Here is a 23,161-nt window from a genome sequence, read left to right on the forward strand (position 1 = left end):
GGAAATGCCGCAGGCAGCGGCCGGACACTGTCCATTGTTTGTTTTGTTTTGTTGGAAATGTCGCAGGCAGCGGCCGGACATTGTCCATTGTTTGTGTTGTTTTGTTGGAAATGTCGCAGGTACGGACATTGTCCATCGTTTGTTTTGTTTTTGTTGGAAATGTCGCAGGCAGCGGCCGGACATTGTCCATTGATTGTTTTGTTTTGTTTGGAAATGCCGCAGCGTCCATTGTTTGTTTTGTTTGGAAATGTCGCAGGCAGCGGCCGGACATTGTCCATTGTTTGTTTTGTTTTGTTTGAAAATGTCGCAGGCAGCGGCCGACATTGTCCATTGTTTGTTTTGTTTTGTTGGAAATGTCGCAGGCAGCGGCCGGACATTGTCCATTGTTTGTTTTGTTTTGTTTTGGAAATGTCGCAGGCAGCGGCCGGACATTGTCCATTGTTTGTTTTGTTTTGTTTGGAAATGTCGCAGCAGCGGCCGGACATTGTTTGTTTTGTTTTGTTTGGAAATGTCGCAGGTACGGACATTGTCCATTGCTTGTTTGTTTTGTTTGGAAATGTCGCAGGCAGCGGCCGGACATTGTCCATTGTTTGTTTTGTTTTGTTTGGAAATGTCGCAGGCAGCGGCCGGACATTGTCCATTGTTTGTTTTGTTTTGTTTGGAAATGTTTGCAGCGGCCGGATATCCATTGTTTGTTTTGTTTTGTTTGGAAATGTCGCAGGCAGCGGCCGGACATTGTCCATTGTTTGTTTTGTTTTGTTGGAAATGTCGCAGGCAGCGGCCGGACATTGTCCATCGTTTGTTTTGTTTTTGTTGGAAACAAAATGCAGGCAGCGGCCGGACATTGTCCATCGTTTGTTTTGTTGGAAATGTCGCAGGTGCGGCCGGACATTGTCCATTGATTGTTTTGTTTTGTTTGGAAATGTCACAGGCAGCGGCCGGACATTGTCCATTGTTTGTTGGTTTTGTTTGAAATGTCGCAGGCAGCGGCCGGACATTGTCCATTGTTTGTTTTGTTTTTATTTGAAATGTCGCAGGCAGCGGCCGGACATTGTCCATTAAGTTTGTTTTGTTTTGTTGGAAATGTCGCAGGCAGCGGCCGATATTGTCCATCGTTTGTTTTGTTTTTGTTGGAAATGTCGCAGGCAGCGGCCGGACATTGTCCATTGATTGTTTTTAGAGCCATTTGAAATGTCGCAGGCAGCGGCCGGACATTGTCCATTGTTTGTTTTGTTGGAAATGTCGCAGGCAGCGGCCGGACGTCCATCGTTTGTTTTGTTTTGTTGGAAATGTCGCAGGCAGCGGCCGGACATTGTCCATTGATTGTTTTATGTTTGTTTGGAAATGTCGCAGGCAGCGGCCGACATTGTCCATTGTTTGTTTTGTCTTGTTTGGAAATGTCACAGGCAGCGGCCGGACATTGTCCATTGTTTGTTTTGTTTTGTTGGAAATGTCGCAGGCAGTGCCGGACATTGTCCATTGATTGTTTTGTTTTGTTTGGAAGGCCACCAGCAGCGGCCGGAATATTGTTTGTTTGTTTTGTTTGGAAATGCCGCAGGCAAAGGCCGGACATTGGCCTATTGTTTGTTTTGTTTTGTTTGAAATGTCGCAGGCAGCGGACATTGTCCATTGTTTGTTTTGTTTTGTTTGGAAATGTCGCAGGCAGCGGCCGACATTGGGTTCATTGTTTGTTTTGTTTTGTTTGGAAATGTCGCAGGCAGCGGCCGGACATTGTCCATTGTTTGTTTTGTTTTTGTTTGAAATGTCGCGGCAGCGGCCGGACATTGTCCATTGTTTTGTTTTGTTTGGAAATGTCGCAGGCAGCGGCCGGACATTGTCCATTGTTTGTTTTGTTGTTGGAATGTCGCAGGCAGCGGCCGACATCCATTGTTTGTTTTGTTTGTTTGGAAATGTCGCAGGCAGCGGCCGGACATTGTCCATACGTTTGTTTTGTTTGTTGCCGCAGCGGCCGGCCATTGTCCATTGTTTGTTTTGTTTTGTTGGAAATGTCGCAGGCAGCGGCCGGACATTGTCCATTGATTGTTTTGTTTTGTTTGGAAATGTCGCAGGCAGCGGCCGGACATTGTCCATTGTTTGTTTTGTCTTGTTTGGAAATGTCACAGGCAGCGGCCGGACATTGTCCATTGTTTGTTTTGTTTTGTTGGAAATGTCGCAGGCAGCGGCCGGACATTGTCCATTGATTGTTTTGTTTTGTTTGGAAATGTCACAGGCAGCGCCGGACATTAACCATTGTTTGTTTTGTTTTGTTTGGAAATGTCGCAGGCAGCGGCTGGACATTGTCCATTGTTTGTTTTATTTGCTTGAAAATGCTGCAGGCAGCGGCCGGACATTGTCCATTGTTTGTCATTTTGTTTGGAAATGTCGCAGGCAGCGGCCGACATTGTCCATTGTTTGTTTTGTTTTGTTTGGAAATGTCGCAGGCAGCGCCATATTGGCCCATTGTTTGTTTTGTTTTGTTTGAAATACGCAGGCAGCGGCCGGACATTGTCCATTGTTTGTTGGCTTTTGTTGAAATGTCGCAGGCAGCGGCCGGACATTGTCCATTGTTTGTTTTGAGGTTTTATTTGAAATGTCGCAGGCAGCGGCCGGACATTGTCCATTGTTTGTTTTGTTTTGTTTGGAAATGTCGCAGCGGCCGGACATTGTCCATTGTTTGTTTTGTTTTGTTGGAAATGTCGCAGGCAGCGGCCGGACATTGTCCATCGTTTGTTTTGTTTTGTTGGAAATGTCGCAGGCATGGACATTGTCCATTGATTGTTTTGTTTTGTTTGGAAATGTCGCAGGCAGCGGCCGGACATTGTCCATTGTTTGTTTTGTTTTGTTGGAAATGTCGCAGGCAGCGGCCGGACATTGTCCATCGTTTATGGTTTTTGTTGGAAATGTCGCAGGCAGCACGGGACATTGTCCATTGATTGTTTTGTTTTGTTTGGAAATGTCGCAGGCAGCGGCCGGACATTGTCCATTGTTTGTTTTGTCTTGTCGGAAATGTCACAGGCAGCGGCCGGACATTGTCCATTGTTTGTTTTGTTTTGTTTGAAATGTCGCAGGCAGCGGCCGGACATTGTCCATTGTTTGTTTTGTTTTGTTTAAAATGTCGCAGGCAGCGCCGACATTGTCCATTGTTTGTTTTGTTTTGTTTGGAAATGTCGCGTGGCCGGACATTGTCCATTGTTTGTTTTGGAGTTTTGTTTGGAAATGTCGCAGGCAGCGGCCGGACATTGTCCATTGTTTGTTTTGTTTTGTTTGGAAATGCAGCATTTATTTATTGTCCATTGTTTGTTTTGTTTTTTATTTGGAAATGTCGCAGGCAGCGGCCGGACATTGTCCATTGTTTGTTTTGTTTTGTTTTGGAAATGTCGCAGGCAGCGGCCGACATTGTCCATTGTTTGTTTTGTTTTGTTTGAAATGTCGCAGGCAGCGGCCGACATTGTCCATTGTTTGTTTTGTTTTTGTTGGAAATGTCGCAGGCAGCGGCCGATTGTCCATTGTTTGTTTTGTTTTGGTTGGAAATGTCGCAGGCAGCGGCCGGACATTGTCCATTGTTTGTTTTGTTTTGTTTGGAAATGTCGCAGGCAGCGCCGGACATTGTCCATTGTTTGTTTTGTTTTGTTTGAAATGTCGCAGGCAGCGGCCGGACATTGTCCATTGATTGTTTTGTTTTGTTTTAAAATGTCACAGGCAGCGGCCGATTGTCCATTGTTTGTTTTAGCGAGCTTTTGTTTGAAATGTCGCAGGCAGCGGCCGACATTGTCCATTGTTTGTTTTGTTTTGTTTGGAAATGTCAGACAGCGGCCGGACATTGTCCATTGTTTGTTTTGTTTTGTTTGGAAACAAGTCGCAGGCAGCGGCGATTGTCCATTGTTTTGTTTTGTTTGAAATGTCGCAGGCAGCGGCCGGACATTGTCCATTGTTTTGTTTTGTTTGAAATGTCGGCAGCGGCCGACATTGTCCATTGTTTGTTTTGTTTTTGTTTGGAAATGTCGCAGGCAGCGGCCGGACATTGTCCATTGTTTGTTTTGTTTTGTTTGGAAATGTCGCAGGCAGCGGCCGACATTGTCCATTGTTTGTTTTGTTTTGTTGGAAATGCTGGCAGCGGCCGACATTGTCCATTGTTTGTTTTGTTTTGTTTGGAAATGTCGCAGGCAGCGGCCGGACATTGTCCATTGATTGTTTTGTTTTGTTTGGAAATGTCGCAGGCAGCGGCCGGACATTGTCCATTGTTTGTTTTGTTTTGTTGGAAATGTCGCAGGCAGCGGCCGGACATTGTCCATTGATTGTTTTGTTTTGTTTGGAAATGTCGCAGGCGGCCGGACATTACATTGTTTGTTTTGTTTTGTTGGAAATGTCGCGCAGCGGCCGGACATTGTCCATTGTTTGTGTTGTTTTATTTGGAAATGTCGGCAGTGGCCGGACATTGTCCATTGTTTTGTTGTTTTATTTGGAAATGTTGGCGGGCAGCGGCCGGACATTGTCCATTGTTTGTTATTTTATTTACAGAATCTTCCATAGAGTATGTGGAGTATGAAGCTATCAATGCAGCTTCGATGTGGCATCGCATATGTGGATTTTATATTTGGATCATATAACCTTCGCATTAACCACGTTTGTATGCTAATGTTAATGAGTATATTAAATATATTGTATAAGTGTATTGACTTATCAATTACCTGGAACAATCAATCATTTGAATTTGTGTCGAGCACGGCCCAAATGCAGGAATGGCCGTGTTAGCACCTACCCTATATAATTAAATAATTGTGTTGAAATTACTCCCACGAGTTTGATTTAATTGTGTAATTGATCAAAAAATAAGTATTTGTTTTCTCTATACGGTGGTATTAATATATCGATTTTTGATGATAGTGCCTTTTTACCCTGTTTAATTTTGTACTACTTTCGGAATAAGGGTCCCCATATCATGTACTGTGATGTACTGTACTTCCATCCCTGAAAAATTCAGCTTGTGACACCGAAGTGAGAGGTAACGTCAAAATAAGCTTTAATCTACCTACATCATCATAGGTAGGTGTAGGTACTCTAGGTAAATTCTACCTAGACAGTAGCTGAACTAGCTGACAGTAGTAATTAATTTGTTATCCGATAAGTAGTTGTCATTATATAAGTTTAATCGTCTTATACCTCCTATAACGGTAGGTTTTGGATTTTTCCTGATTGGTTTGTTAAACAAAAATATACTGGGCATATAAATGTCTGTTACAGGTTAATTCGTTAAAGAAATATGTTACACACATATTATTTTAATAATAATAGTATAATAGTAATGGCTATATTATGTTATAACACATTATTGAATTAACAATTGAAAACAGTATTGAATGTACTTATTTTAACCAATGCATTGTTTTGTTTTTTTAATCTCACAAATAAGAAATATTTTATAGTTTTTATTATAAAAAACAGTGATTATACAATTTATTTACACCCCTTACACTGTTTTCTGTAAGGGGTGTAACCAGGAGTATATTTCGTAACCTTTTACGATATAAGAGGGCACAAAGTGTTTTATTACTTAATGCTTAAAATTTAATAATATATTTGTACATAAAATAAAATAGACTAGAAAGTCAATTAATTAATATTGACGTAATTACTAAATAAGTACAAGATTTTTTTTCTAATTATTTTAGTGTATTTTTAGTCACCGAATTATAAAGGAGAGATATCCAACCATTGCATTATTTTACTCACAAATAAATGTTTTATGGTTTTTATTATAAAACAACGATTAATTTATTATACACCCCTTAACCCAAACACTCCAAGGAGGATATTTCGTGACCCCGTATTTAAAGTGGACAAGGTTTATTAGTCAATGTTTTAGTTACCCATCAGCGTCTTTAATAAAAATCTAATGTATTCTATCTAGTGTATTTTTCATAGAAATGATCTGACATCATAAAAAGCAAATTTTATCAAAAAACTTTTTGATTATCTACAAGGAGTAAACCGCTGACAAATGTCTGTATACTAATGCCAAAGTAATGCCAAAAATACAAATTAAATACCAAAATTTCTCATATAATGCCCCACTAATGCCAAGCTGATTCCAATATAATACCACTAATACCACGAATAATATGTAACACATTTGTTTCACGAATTAACCTGTAACAATACTGGTAGGTACGTGCACAGATTTTTTCCTAGGTAACTTAAAAGTCGTTAAAAAGTCTAATTATATTTAAAGAAGATATAATTCCAACAAATTACATTATAAGGCCAATAATGCACAAGTAATACCATTAAAATTTTAGCGTTTTTAACTTGTGTAACATATTTCTTTAACGAATTAACCTGTAACAATAGTGGTAGGTACGCGCACAGATTTTTTCGCTAGGTAACTTATTAAGTCGTTAAACAGGCCTATAAAAGCTATAACAACATAGGTAACTAATATTTATAATTTAATTCGAGTTTTAATCTCAAATAATAAATGTTTTTACTGGTGTATTTCTGAAGTGTTCATTATTAAAAGTAGATATTCTTCAAGTTATGCGAAGTAATAAGTAATGTTTCCGGTGAGACCGCGTATATGTCACCGGATTCTGGTTAGTATAAAGACTTTTTCTATAGAAAGAGTTTTTTCTATATTTTCCTTTCAAAATAAGACTAATTTCTTCTTATTCTTTTAAATATTACAGTGTTTCTTTTTCCTAAAATGTTATACTTAATTTTCGCTTAAAATTAAAAAATCACCAAATGGAGGAAAATATACTTTATTGAATAAAGTTTATAAAAATCATTTTACCATAACAAAAAAGTAAAAACATGTCATGGCGGAAGATACTCAGGTGGCATTTCACATATTTATCTATTAAAATCGAGATTAAGATAATAAACTTGCGTAATATGTTATAAATGAGATAAAAAGTTTCAGAATCGATTAATACGCAATACGCTACGCAGTCAACTTGCTCCTCTGCGCGGATGAGCGTCTTCAGACTCCTCCATCAGCCAGGGTCACGACGCGACGCCGCACGCCTCCGAAGAGGAATCGGCCTACGTTTGGCTAAACAGGCTGGACACTGTGGACTACGATATTGGCGAGTCTGAATATTTATAAAAATTTGCAAAGTAAAATATGTTGGAAAAATAATTAATCCATACATATATAAAACCTCAAAGGTTTTTTTTGTTGCATCCATCCCGCCGAAACCGCTTCACCAATCTTGATGATTCTTTTTTTGAATGAAATGTATATATGTGTAGATTTGTTATGAAGTATTTTTATAGTGCTTAATGGCTATTTCTTTGTGTAAAACGACTAAATACTAAAACATACCTGAAAACACCTACACACAATACCTCCAGAAATAAATTATTTGTCATTGTCAGTGGTGTGTCAGTTAGATTATATTTTAAGTTTTTAGATATTTTAGGAGTGAGTTCATACCGCCAGGTTTAGATACATAAATATTAGCACAAAGGTTCGTTTAAACGCCATTAGTGAATTAGCTACACAAAGCGATTTTAGGAAATTCATCCTCTTAGAGAGTAAAATTATGTCGGAACAGTTTGCTGTATGAAAATTCCTTACTATTTGGTCTAGAAAAATGAAATCCTACAAAAATAATTAGAAGAAATTTTTGAAATTCATCAACCAAATGGGTAAAGTTAGTAAAAATTTATATAAAACTTGGTGACCTCTGGATTATACACATAAAAATTGGCACAAAGATAAAGCAAATTTATGAAATTTATACACTTAGGGAGTAGAAAAGGGAATGGAAGTTTGCTGTACGAAAATGCAATACTATAACATTATAAACCAGACAGTATAAAATTTTATACCAGGGTTTATTTAGTGACATCATAACGAAATATATCTTCCTCAATTATCATTCAAAGAATAAAAAATAAACTATAAAGAGAGTATTAGTGCTCTTAATAAATAAAAAGGAGATGAAAAATAAAAAACATCTATGCTAACTAGCTCTCAATAAATTAGTAAAAAATCATTTAAATCAATGCATGAACGATTCGAGGTGTAACGCGAACGTAGTCGCGAGAAAAAGCTAGTAATTTATTAAATTATTTTATTTAACTCATTAATTTTCATTGAAAAGGAATTTTTGTAATTCGCCACTATATTAGTTAAAAACTAAGAAACTCATATCAAATTTAAGTTTTGCCATTTTGACTTATACTTTTTACAAAATCTGAACACATTTTAAAAGAAAAAAAGTTTTTGATATTTGTGTAGATTGACTACAAGTTGTATAACATAAATTTCTACGACCGGTCTACCTAGTGGTCTGCAGCATCGCCTTGTGGTGCAAACGTGGGCCTATTAATCTGTGACGTGACGCACAACAGCCAAGAAAAACAGAAGCGTGGCTAAGAATTTAGTAATTTAAAAAAAAGTCTTAGATACAGTAGTAGGTATTAAAAAGTTTTGTGTTTAAATGGGGTTTGCCTTTAACAGTTAAAAAATTATATCGTAAAGTGTAACTTTCCGTAAGAATTATTTATCTGTCATTGATCATGATCTGTCATCATGTTAACCTGATGTTTTGTATGTTATTTTGTTTTTTTCGAGTTTTTTTTGCTTGCTTGTTTTACGGATAGGTGCGATCGCTTAATTATTATTGATAATGTTTTATTTAATGTTAACACTACTACTCTTTCAGTGAATCTTTAAATCTGTTGTTTTTTGTTAAGTTCGTTATTTAAACATATGTATTTAATACACTCATATTAACACTAATCATATTTTTACGTTTTTATTCATCATTTTCAATGCCCTCCCGGTTGCATCTTTGTAAAGGACTGTGAATTTTTTTAGTGAGAACCCCCATCCTGAATATCATCAGTCATGTTAACACACGCCTTGGTTAATTTTTAAGAGCAAAATGAACTAGCCACAAACATTTTGCAATGTTTTCGATTATTATCGTTACTTTTTAATGTTATTCTTCATTCATCTACCCGAAGCCCCATCTCGGGATATTAAAATATAACATCACATGCAAATTGTTGGTGGCAATTTCATTTCGCTCTTAAAAATGAACCAAGGCATGTTTTGACATGAGTTAAAATGCTCAGGAAACATGGTTCTGATCGAAAAATACTGTTTTACGAAAAGTCACTCACTAAATTATTGCACAGGATGTTTTAAAGTTAGCGTAAAAAACAGCCGTACAATTAACCCTGTATAATAAACCAAATACTGAAGTTTATAAAAAACTGAATTTATTAATTAAAGTTGATATATAAAGTTTGCCAAGAAAATCATTAAAATAGGGCTAAAAGTAAAAGAAATATCACATTAAATTTGACGAAAAAATTATCCGTTGGGTTTTTATTACATCTGAGTGTATATTAAAAATATATTTAAAAAATACATAAACAGACACATACATAAAATATAAAATATAGGAATTATTAATATATTCGACTATAAGATGGGTATTTACTTTGTAGGAGCGAAAAAAAACGGGAATCCATGACACTTATCATTAATAATTGTTTTTGATCAGAAATTTTGAAGGCAACACTGGCGCCTTTTTTTGCGATCGTACGATTTTTACGGGAGCATTGCATTAGGCAACATAACAAAGAACAAAATGTAGGTATTTCCAATTTACAGATGATTTACACAGAGCCTACCTAAAGTACCTTTTTTTGTCTAGGTAAATATTTTTCTTTGTTGTGGTTTATGATTATGATGCAATCTTCCAATGAAATTTCTCATATAAATAACCATCAACTATAAAATTATTTATATTTTATATAGTATGTAATTACTAAGTTCCAATGTGGTTAAATAATAATTTCTTTAGTTCATCAATCTTGATTTAAAATGAAATGTAACGCTACTGTTTGGAAAGAATCACGTATTTTATGGTAGGTCAGTACTTGCCTGTGAAATGACACATCAGGATTTTTCGAACTATTTTTCTTGCAAACTTGGCACATATCAACCATGATTATACAATATTTATAATTTTTATATCGAATGTCACTATTTAAAATAATAAATTACTACTTTTCAGTCAGAAAACACAAAAACACCTACAACGAAATAATCGCAAACACACGTGCCGCCAGTTTACTACGTCCAGATAAGAATTCCAATGTTGCCACGTTGACTGAACTATTTTCTGCTGATTAGATTAAATTATTTATTTTTCTATTTTTATTTAAGAGAACTGTTGTTTTACTTGCTTTAATCACTTAGTAAATGCTTATTATATACCATATAATAATTTTTAAACGTAGCATCAATAAATTATATTTTATTAAATAACTTAAAGATAAGTATGTATAATGAATATTCCCTGTTATAACGATAAACTGCATGATATGGCACATTTGTCCCGCAAGACCATTAGACCGTACTCATCGAAGGAGCCAAATAATGGATCGGCTCGCGCTTCTCTATTGTCTTACTCTGGGTTCAACCTCCAGAAACACGCCTATTAGGTTTTTTCTACGAAAAATTTTTGGATTTTTTAGTTTTTAATTAATAAACATACTCTTGATAATATAGCAACATAGGTATTAGATTAAATTTACAAGAAAAAAAATCCAGAAAAGATACAGCGGTTCTCAAAATTTTAGCAAAGTAATGTTTTTTCGAAATTTTCAAAGTAAAATAACTCCGTTATTTTGGACTTATTTGAGAAACGAAAAAGAGAAAATATGTTTCTTTTATCGAGATAAAAAATAAAATACTTGCACTTATTTCTGGGACACCCTGTATATTCGAAAAAATCGAAAACGAAAACATATTTTTCCAGCAAGACAAGGCACCGCTTCAGAGTTAGAACTACTTATGCGAGGGTATCTTTCATCCCCACTGAATTACATAATTAATTCCGCGAGAAATGTTCAAAAACTGCCCCGTCTGTCCATAACAGAAGACGGTTGACATATCGAACAACCAAAATCTCAAATCTTGGTTTGATATTAATTTTTATTGTTATTAGATATAGTTTAAATGTGTTGATGATAAATGTAATTTAAATTGTTCCGTTCAAAGCCTATTCAAAGTGGGCGAATTTTTACAAACTGAATATCTCGAGAGAAGAGGAATCGAGCAAAATATCAAGTTAAATTATTTTCAATGAATTAAAAATATACAGGGTGTCCCATATAAAAAATCAAATTTTCTATTCTTAATTTCTAAAGTGTTAATTTAAAAAAAAATATTCTTAAACCATTAAATTCTACTTTGTGTGTACTAAAAGGTTCTTTGGAAATGTTTTCATAAAAATACAACATTTTCTGTAGCAAAAAAGTTACAGTGGTTTGTTAAAAATGCACTTTTTTGAAAAACATCCCGTAATTCTGAAACGGTAACAGATATCTATGTGCGGTTTCACCGTCATGTTTTTAATAAAATTAAGCTCCAGACACCGATATTAGTCTTCGTCTATCTCCTACAGAAAAAGGTGTTTCCCTTTAAAAGCGTCCAATTTGGCCCATCCTGTAAATTTGTTGATAAATAATATATGTCAAGGGTCGACAAAGGCCCGGAACTTAAGATACCGCTGAGCCGGGAGTCGTTGGCAGTCGCTGGCAGTCTTTGGCAGTCACTGGCAGTCTTTGGCAGTCACTGGCAGTCTTTGGCAGTCACTGGCAGTCGTCGGCAGTCACTGGCAGTCGTCGGCAGTCACTGGCAGTCGTCGGCAGTCACTGGCAGTCTTGTATAAAATGACATTTTGGCAATACGTGTACATTTTTTACCCTAGTGAGACACCCCTCGCCTGTGTGCAACTGCTGGTAGAACAGCAATACACCGGGAAAACAATATGCATATTTTCGGACAGTCAAGCCGCGCTGAAACTACTTGAGGCAACGAAAAACACGTCTATGACGATTCTTCATTGTAAGAAACTACTTAATATATTGGGAGATAGGAACAAAGTGTCGCTAATATGGATACCGGGACATGTCGGCCTAGAGGGAAATAAACGTGCTGATTCCCTCGCCAAAATTGGTGCAGGCTCGCCATTCGTGAGCCCAGAACCGACACTTAGCGTTCCTAAAAATCTCGCAAGAGACAGGCTCTGTGAATGGGTTAGGGGTGCGGCGTTCCTGGACTAGAATGACAGTCCCGGAATGGAACATGCCAAGAAAATCCTAACAGGGCCATCCAAACATAGAACAGGAGAACTCCTAAAGGCCAGTAGGAATGGAGCGCGTACGCTCACTGCAGTGTACACGGGCCACTGCCGGCTGCGATCTCACCTACAGAGGATGGGACTGGTGGAAGACGCCGAATGCCGACTCTATATGGAAGATGAAGAAACAATGAAGTACGTTATGTGTACCTGCCCCGCTGGGGGCAGGACCAGGTTTGAATGTTTGGCAAACCCATGCTAGACCCATCAGACCTAGAAGACATATCGCCCTCAGACATAACGGCCTATATTAAGAGGCTGGGTCTTGAGGATGAACTTTGACGCTCTTGTAAATTAGAGCTTGTAGAAACTGAGCCACAATAGGCCCTCGCGGCCTCAGTGGAGGGTCCCCTATGGGACCCACTCTTAGTCAAATACAATACAATCCGCCTTGCTATGAGCTTCTCAAAAATATATATCACTCTACAGGGCCCGGCAATGGTGCGTCGTGCATCTGAAGCTCCTAGAATAAAAACTTGGGAATTTTGTTTAAGTGCAAACCTAAAGTATGTACTAGGATGTAGTGATGGGAATACCGGTTCCACGTGAGTCGCGTTACAATAGCGACCGTTCCAGAAAAATACCGCGACAAAATACCGCGATTTTGTAATCGAGGTTCCGACTTCCTAAGTGTCGCGGTCCTCGCTTATGTAGTATTTCTGGCATTGGTACCTACTTTTATTTTATATTACCTACGTACTCCCAACCAGTGTTGTCAGGTTCTCACAATTGTACCAGGTGTTACAACCATTCGTGCCATAAAATTAGGTGCAACTGAAAACCGTCTCAGATGAAACCGTCCCAGAACTGGCTTTTGTGAGAGCCCAAGGACTGTATGATGAGTTATAACTCAAGAAAGGGTGGGGGCACAATAGATCCGTAAAGTCGCAGTGATAAACCCCCCACTCATTCTACCAGCTCTGTTAACATTTTGCTGAGATTTATTGACTTTTCCACCACCTTTTTGTACAAACTGCAAATTTTAAAAATAAAACTTTCGTAATGATATAAATTGTATTTTTAAATTTATTATACAGAATGATAGAAGTTCTGGCTACACTGCTCCCAACCCTGCCGTTATCTCTGTACCCCTGACCGTAAATCAAATACTTTACCTTTATCTCGCTTTTTGTTGAAAGAGTGAAAGCCCAGCATACTTGATTTCTTTCAGTAAATGACTCATATATCTACATCAATACGTTCTAAATAGTATTTAACAAATATTTAAAATTTAAATTTTTAAACAAATACCATGGAATGACGTATTGTTTTTATTTCAGATAATTTTAAATGCATTTTATGTTTTTAACCATCCCGCAATTGTATATCGTCAGTGAAAGGTGATAACCTGCTAAGTCCATTTTTTACGTTAATACGTTTTTTTATACTATTAGAAAGAGAAAACAATACTCTATAAGTAGGCAAAGCAAATACATTTTTTCCCATTAAAGTTTTTTTTTAAATTTTAACTCAATAATATCTGCTAACTCCTAGTGATCTGAAATAGCCACCGAAATGCTGCTAGTAGTGGATAATAGGGACATACTCCTCATTTGAAAGAGTCTCTCAAGGACCCAGTAGCGTAAGGGAGCGTTCACTCAATAGGGACGTAAAAAAATTGGCGCCGGGAGGCACGTATAGCCGCCCATATAAAAAAAAATATATTATATACTAAAATATGTTATATATTATTGATGTTATTACAAATTTTGTTGCAAATATTATTCCTAATCTTAATTTGAAAACCGCGTTTCGCTAGCTACTGTAATTTTGGAGTTACGATTTTTTTAAATTTTAACGCCCTCCATACCCCCTTACCAACACCCCACCCCCACCAAAAAATAATGGCCAGATTCTCGGGTGCTACAGTATTTTTGTGCCAAATTTGGTTAAAATCGGTTCAGCGGTTTTTTTAGTTATCCTATTACACACGGACAGACGGACAGACGAACAGACGGACAGACAGACAGACAGACAGACACCATGAAAATATTTTGTATTTAGGTCATTTATGACCCAAATAACTCATTTTGAGTGAAATTAAAAATCTTTTTTTTTCCCTAACCATACCTATTGGTATGATCGGCTAAAAATATCAATATACAACTTTTCGATATTAAAACAAGTAACTTTACACTATAACGGGAACTTCGGTTCACAAGGTTCCGTTACAAATAGGCTAGCTCAGTAAATAATTAAATAAAATATATGCGCAGAACAAGAGATATCAAAAGGGAGGTGTATGGAAAAAATGCATTGATTGAAAGGTCTAAAATGTACTGGATTCGTTTAATAAATACTAAATCTGAAGTTAAAAGAAATTATCAAAATCTATCATAAAATGTAGCAAATATTTAAATAAGAATTAATGAAATATATATATATATATATATATATATATATATATATATATATATATATATATATATATATATATATATATATATATATATATATATATATATATATATATATATATATATATATATATATATATATATATATATATATATATATATATATATATATATATATATATATATATATATATATATATATATATATATAGGGATTTTTTATATATATATACCAGGGGATATATATATATACCAGGGGATTTTTTTTACATCTAAATTTCATTTTATTCTTTACAGTCATTTAATCATAATCACAAATACGCATCAGGGTTGTTCACAGTTTAGTCACAACAATATTTTGTGATACTATTCATGGTTTAATTTATTTTACGGATAGTTCACTTTTACAAGAATATTTTATTAGTATATATATATATATATATATATATATATATATATATATATATATATATATATATATATATATATATATATATATATATATATATATATATATATATATATATATATATACTAACCAAGTTCACATACGATCGTATATTAAAAGTGATAAATTTTAACCAATCATAAACGCAATAAAATAAGAGATGATCAAAGTCTTATCTGTTATCCAGTGGTTGTTTCAGTCAGTCCATGAGAAAATCCAGGTGTCTGGTCTTCAGTGTCACAGTGGCATTCCTCGTCATAGTGGCATTCACGTCACAGTAGCATTGGTTGCAGTATGCAGTACCCCAAATCCAGCACAAAAAAATTCCTAATCTAAACATACATCATCTTAAACTCTAAAGGAGTACAGCCAAGGAAAAGAAAGAACCCTAAAATATGATCTATTTTAGTGACATGTTCTGATTTGGACATAATAAAATACCCTTCCACCATGTGGACGTTCCAAATCAAAATGGCGTCGCCACACGTTACTCCCTGGAAAAGGGTTCTTTAAAAGTCCTCGTACTCATCTTGTACGACCATCACACACAGTCCGTGTTGTAAAATCCTATCCTCTAAAATAAATAGTTGTAAAAAAGAACATTACACAACTGTACATGTCTCTTACTAACTGACGAATATATCCCTCTACAAGGCTTCTCTGGAATTCTGAACCACACACAGGCCAAAATCGCCCAAAACTAGTGCCAAAACTGCACAACCTGTCTTCTCGACCCACAAAAGAATTCCAGACAACTCAAAAGAAGCAATCCCAATTCGGATCGGCAAGGCAAGGCCAAAAATATTCAATGGAGTTTTTATCAGTCAGTCAGGATCAGAAATGCTGCGTTTACCACGACGGTTCGAAGTAGAAGAAGTACGAGTTATTTGCAAAATCCTCAGAACATGCTCGATTCCAAGTCAGAAATACCAACATAAAATTTAACACAGGCAACAAGTAAAACAAAAGACCCAAAATAAAATTTGACATAAAATTTTATTTAATGCATACGGATTGAGTGAAACATTTTATTACATCATAATAAAATTATAATCCATATATGAACATAGTATCTTCAGAAAATTAATAATACATTTTCCGATCATATAAAAACCGATTAAAAAGATCGAAAACCTAATTTACAAAGATTGATCTGTCAATCAGCTGACAAACAATTGAAACGTCAGTCTGTAAATCGTAATATAAACAAGATGAAATTTAGGGAAAAATCAACTACAATGAGGTAAAACCAATTGATTACACACAGGAAAAATAGATAATAAAACTCATATGTATATTGTAGACCCAACATTCCCACTTGTTGCGTTGAAAACAGACAAAAGATAATCACATCAAGTCTATGTTCAAGAATCCTCCGAAGAAATATGCCAAGAATTATCCTAACACAAGCATAAGTCTAAATAAAGAATTAGTAACCACTGTAGAAAGAAAGGTAGGTTTTACACAAACAAATTGATATTATATTAATGAGGTTTTATATTACAGTTATCGGAGACAACTCTTTTTTTAATTAATAGTAGGTCTACTTATAGTAGATTCTTTTTAAATTACTTTATTTTCTATTGATCGTTCATAAGATGTGTTTGGAAAGCTTTGATAAAGATATCGATAATGTTGCTTATAAAACATATGATACAATGCTTTCTACTTTTAACAAATGGAAAGGTAGATTAAAACCTGAGATATTAGCTGGAGCAGGATTTTACTCAATTTTGTTTAGTGATGTTTGCAAATGCTACTATTGTGGAGTTGAAATTTATGATTGGTTGTATGATGATTGTCCTGTCGAAGAGCATTATAAATTTGCACCAACATGTAACTTGAATGTGTGCTTAAGACTTAACAAAAATATTAATAAGCAACTATTTCCAATATTTAGAACTAACAAAAATTGGAAATATAAAAATCTAGCGATTTTAGTAATAATTTATCTCTGCTTTCAATATATATTTGTTAGAGCAAAATGTATTTATATTAGTTTATGATATCAAATATAGTCTAATATTAAAGTACTGTCCTCTCGAACGGATGTAAATTTTATATATATATTAAATAAATTGATACAGTGTTTACTTTATTTTAATGGCTTCTCTATCCTATTTTATCCTCCTTTATTTCATATCTCAAAATATTATTTATGTTCATTACCCTCCTAATATAACACGATGTGAAATATGTTTCTCTAATGAGACAAATATAATCCTTGATAACAATTGTCAATTTATGAAAGTTGGTATAATCAATAATAGTATAATTAGTTTTATGCATCTCACCAACAAAGTAGAAAATGTTAGTAGGTTTTTTATAGTTTTATATCATTATTCTAATCAAACCTTTTTGATACTAATTGGATTAAAAGATCCGAATTAAAATATACTTATTTTCAAAATGAATCATCCAACTGTACCAAATTTATTAGTCAAAGAAGTAATGGATATAATATTTTAAATATCGTTAATCTATTCTTAACTGTCGCAATATTTTTACATATTACCATTTTAAATATTTTTCTTTATTATAAATTTCAAACAGGAAAATTATACTTTAATTAAAGATTATTATTGTTAGTTCCCAGTAGTTAATATGCAGAAAAAAAAATCGTGGGTGTTTGGGAAGACTTTTCTGGTACCGAAATTAATTTAACTGATGCCAGTACGACACAAACCGAGCATCGGTGTATATCGGGCCAAAGAATACCTGTTAAGTTTCTGTTCGATTCGTCTGCAAGTGTCTTAGTGTTGGCGGTTGGAGTCGTCATGAATGTTTGTAGGCATAATGTGGATTAATATATGTTTTGGGTAAGTGGTCAGTTAATCTTATTTTGATATTTTTTAAAAAATTGCTTTTTCTATAATGCCTGAAGAAGCGACAATAAAGTCGCGAAACGTATCAAAAACATTGTTTCCTTTCAAGCCTTCCCAAACACCCACGATTTTAATGAAAGAATTTTATTTAGGAAATATGATATCACCACATCTGTGAGAATAGAATAATAAGCAGTGCGCATGAGTCGAGTATATGAGTGGGTGGGGGCATGAATGGGTAGGGGTTTGAATATTAAAACAAGTGTAGAACTTGGTGTTACTTAGTACATTCACCATCTCTTCTAAAATTTTTGAAAATCTTTAAAATTCAAAAATTAATTTTTTGAATAAATCTTCGTCAAAGTTTGTTGTTGTTGGTATAAGTAATCAAGATTTATCCCCGAAAATTATAATTGGTGGAAAAAATGGTTTCTCTATAACTTTGTGTGAAGAAGATTGGAACAATGTGTAAGGCTATTTCTTTGGTTCTGTGAAAAATAGCCTTATTGACGCCCAGTGGTAAATCTAGATCTCTCGGGCGCCACCTCTGTTATTTAAAGTGGTAGAGGTCCATGTTTGCCAGTACGGGTAGCCTTTAAACAGTGGAGACTCCAGGTATGAAGGGGTGCAGGTAAAGTCAAAATAAAACAATCAGTTTAAATTAAAATAATACAAACAATCTTTATTAAACTCAAATTGGCTGAGAAGCAGCCGTAAAGTCTTGGCTCAGGGGTTTTGCGTAAAATGGCGCGGAGTAAGATTCTACGCAAGCGCGAGACTTTCTATTTTCTAACCAAGGGCGCATGCGCGGCCCTGAAAGTGAGACGATAGTTCACCGTAGTGTTTGCGGTCGGAGAATGTACTGCGCATGTTTTAACTTTCGAAAGTTAGGATGACTTTCGAAATTCGTCTGGTCCCAACACAGCGCTTCAGTCAGCTACGCAGTGTCTGGTTATTTTCTAAAAGAAAATCGGGCACCGCATGCACACCGGGACGAAGACAGCAGGCGGCCTCATGACGGCTGTCGCGTAGCGCAGGCGTGGCAAGATCGCGAAATCAAAAAGTTACTAGTTAAATCTTAACCCCGAGAAGAAACTTGTCTTTCGTTTGTTCACTAGCCCACAATCCAACCGTACGTGAAAACAGAACCCCACGGTCAAATTTGTAGGTTTTTCACGCTTTCCCATCAATCACGGATAGATTAGGCACAGGAAACGCATCCCGACAGTACTTGCGAAAATTCTGACCAGAGGACGCTACCTACTGCTCTTCATAGCCACCTTTTGAAAGGCAGAGAACGGCCTTTCACAATTTAATGTAAAGCCGCTCACCGCTTTTCCGAAGGCGTTGGCTAATACACACGTTCACGTGATTGAGCGAGGAAAACTGGAAGGAAAGTCTTCAAACGACAAGCTTCACTTGATGAACAACGTGGCGTAGCACTACACTAGAACAGACACTGCACAAGACAGGATGGCAGAATTTTACGGAGAGTGCGAGGAGTAGTCGGGCAAGTACTTTGTAGAAAGCGAGGCTTTCTGTCGAGTTGCTACCTTCGGAGGAGCAGAGCGGAGCTGTCGTCTATTCACCAAACCAGGTACCAAGCAACTGACGACTTTTGATTTTCGGTACTGCTCTCGTCTACAGGAGTGGGGAAAGCAGCACAGAGTGGGGACAACGGCGCGCGCCGTATCCCCGCGAGTATCGATCGATACGAAGCAAGACTCTACTATTTGCCTTTAACAAAATAATTATTTTATAAATAATTTGATAATTAAACGCTAATTAATTTAATCACTACAAATTAATTATCACAAAAATTATTAACATCGTTACAAATGTTTACAGTAATCGGGGTGCTATTGAAAATTACTTCTGCTTTCCCCAGCAAATTAACGAACCAATGTTGAACATAAACAACGGCTTTAAATTATATTTTGAGAAAGTTAACAGCCTCCCTGTTGTAAAAATTAAAGAAGAATATTCGAGATATGTATATTTAGGATATGAGTCTATAGAAACCTTATGGCGTTTGAAGGAAGTTGTGGATTATAGGATTTCTATTATTAAGAAACAAGAATTTTCACTTTAATTTAAAGTATTCCAAACCAGCATTTCAAGTCAGGAAGATGATCATATTGATAATATTTATCGTATTTTACAACCAAATCAAAATCCAAATAGTGAAAATGTTTCAACAATGTTGGAGTTTCTAATACTCTATCCTGAGGAACTCGAAACCAGGTTAAAGAGATGTGGACTTAAAAGAAAATATTATGAAGAAATCGGTGACTTTTCAGGAAGAGAAAGATAAACTTTATGTATTAGTGAAGTGGAATTTTCCTTATCAGCAAGCTCGAAAAAGTGAACTTAGAACTTATTATTTAGATAGACTACGTTTTGAAAAACGAATTAATAATTGTAAGCTTATACTTGATCAAATACTAAGCAAAGAATACAGAACTAAAATGTATTTAACAGGATTTGCTAATACTTGAATTTAACCAAATATTAAATAAAACTATATTATACTGATTAGTGCTTTTATTTAATTATAAATTACATAAAACAGCTATAAAACATAATTTTTATTAATCCATGTATTAAACTTTTTATCTAATCCTAACAATTTTACATAAACTTTGTTTCCTTTTCTTCTTAGAATCTTTTCAACGAGGTATACGTCAGAGTGTTTTGCTTTCTGTAACTCCTGTTCATAAAATCCACCCTGAATTTCCTCATTTCTTTCATCTTCAATTACGTATGTTCTGGGATTTGTCATTTTAACTTTTTTTAATTCGAAATATTTCATTCGACCAATTTGGAGTGTAAGCTTTGGAAAATGCCTCGCAATACTTTCTTATACGCACATGATCTCCAACTTTAAATTTGGCAAGTTTTGAATCTCCTGTTTTAGCATGAGTAAATATTGATCTTAAAATCTTCTCTTCATTTTGTTTATTTACTTGGTTTGGTTTCATTCCAATTGTTGCATGTTTGGTGTTGTTGTAATCCTTAATGATATCTTGTAAAATATTAAGCCATCTATAATTTCCTTGTAAACTAAACATTTTCCACATTCTGGTTTTCAATGTTCGATTTACCCTTTCTACTACACTTGCTTTTAAATTGGAAAAAGTACTATAATGATTAATTTTAAATTGTTCCATCAGTCTTTGAAAATGTTGGTTGAAAAATTCTGTACCCCTATCCGTTTGCAAATTTTGTGGGTGGTTTTTAAAGTAAATAATATCGTTTTCATTGCTGTAGCAACATCTTTACCAGATTTGTTTTATAGTTTCTGCCCAAACATATTTTGAAAACACATTGATAACAACTAAAATATATCTATAACCCCTGTTAAATTTGGAATATGGTTGCATTTCTACTATATCTGTCTGTAAAAGATCATTTAGTCCTTTAACAATTACCCTTCTTCATATAATTTTTTCTGGCAGGTTTATGTAACTCATTAACTACTTGTTCCTTAATGGTTGTCATATTTTTGAAATTTTACCAAAAGGTATTTTGTTTTTGAAAGTAGTTGTCCACAAAGCTTTTATACGTCTCTTCTCATTCTTCCATTTTTTTGTACATCCTTATTAGTTTCAATAAAAATTTCATTAATTTTAAACTATTTCTTTGACTAGGTTATCTAGATATTTTTTAACTGTTGTTAATAGAAAACCTGTTGAATTATTTGCAGAATTTTCTATTTGCGTTTCTATTTTTGTTAGTTCTTCTTCCAATTTTTTATAGATATTTGATATATTTTGTGAAAGACTTTGTATATATCGTCTACTGTCTAAAGGCACATCAGCTAATTGTTTACCATTAAGAGTATCATTTTATAAGTTTACTTTTAGTTTGATCAATATTATCAATATCATCTCTTAGATGTTTAATTCTTTCTTTTTGATTTTTAATTATCACTTCTCTAATTTGAGTGTTCATGGTCTTATTGATTTCATTAATATCAGCATTAACATTTTTATTTTCTTCTTTTACATACTCTTTCAATGATTCTAGACTTACATAAAGTTCATCCAATTTAAAATTTAACTTCTCTAAACTGGATTTTATTGCAAAAATTTTATCTTTACTTTTATTTCTATCTTCACCTGCCAAAATTTTTTCTGATTTGAATTTTGTAATTTCAGCTAATGTATTATTAAATTGTTGTCTTAGATCTTGTAGTTCTTCTATGTCTTTTTTATGGTTAACTATGTGCATATTTATTGCCATCGCTGTAATTCTTTCAGTTCTGTCAATTTTATCATGAACATTCTTAAAATAAGCTACTTCTTGATTAAGTCTTTCGTAAACGTTTTGTGCGAAATTTTCAAATTTTGTTTTAATGTCATTTTTAAGATTTCTTTTGATTGATTCAATTTGTGATGTATCGTTAATGGAATCTTTAATTTGTTCTATTTCTGTTTTTAAATTATTAATTGTTTTTATATTATCATTAAATTCTACAATTTTATCTTCATGTACTTAAATACATTTTATTGATTGTGCATCACTCCAGCGTGCATAAAACTATAAATAGGAGACGAAAAAAAGGTCTTGGTTTAGTAAACAAACTAATTACCAAGCTTCCTTTCGAACTTCATATATTTTACCAGGATATAACTACTCTGGACCTGGTACAAAATCGGAGAAGAGAATAGCCAGAGGCGATGTTGGTATAAACTCATTGGATGCTGCTTGTAAAGAACATGATATAGCATACTCTCAGTCTGAAGATTTATCTAAAAGACACGCATCTGATAAATTGTTAGAAGATCAGGATTGAAATAGTGTAAAAGCTAAGGATTCTTCTCTCAGTAAAAAAGTAGCTTACTTAACTGTTACTTCCATAATGAAGGGAAAACAAAAGCTTGGAATGGGCTTAAATAGAAAGAAAACAAAGAAAGGTGGAAAGCTTAACATGAAGAAAAAGCGTATCATTCGAACACCTAAAAAAATTGGAGGATTTTTACCTCTTTTGCTCCCGATATTGGGAGCATTAGGTGCACTTGGTGGAGGTGCTGCAGGAATTGCCAAAGCAGTAAACGATGCTAAAGCATCTAAAGAACAGTTAGAAGAAATGAATAGACATAATTTAGCAATGGAGGGTACTTCTAAAGGAAATGGATTTTTTGTTAAACCTTATAAAGGACAAGGACTATTTATTAAACTATATAAGGGGGGTAAACTTGGTATAAAAAAGGATCAAAAAATTAATATAAGTATATAAGTTTTCCACATAGACCGCTTACAAATATTGACATTATAAAATATGCAAAGCTAATGAAAATACCCAATTTCAGGGGTGTATTTATGCTTGATGAACTTCCAAATACAATATCTTAAAAG

General features: G+C 34.7%; 1 protein-coding gene across 1 annotated transcript; it reads left to right on the plus strand.

Moving 5' to 3' along the window:
- The first annotated feature begins 16,573 nt into the window (after positions 1-16,573).
- Positions 16,574-22,598, plus strand: LOC115878298 (death-associated inhibitor of apoptosis 1-like). The gene is made up of 2 exons (XM_030894753.1): positions 16,574-16,811; positions 22,399-22,598. The coding sequence occupies exons 1-2, from the start codon at positions 16,574-16,576 to the stop codon at positions 22,596-22,598; spliced, it is 438 nt and encodes a 145-aa protein (XP_030750613.1).
- The last annotated feature ends 563 nt before the right edge of the window (positions 22,599-23,161 follow it).

The sequence above is a fragment of the Sitophilus oryzae genome, unplaced genomic scaffold (assembly GCF_002938485.1).
Source record: "Sitophilus oryzae breed Bouriz unplaced genomic scaffold, Soryzae_2.0 scaffold_1508_pilon_pilon, whole genome shotgun sequence".
Classification (NCBI taxonomy): Eukaryota; Metazoa; Arthropoda; class Insecta; order Coleoptera; family Curculionidae; genus Sitophilus; species Sitophilus oryzae.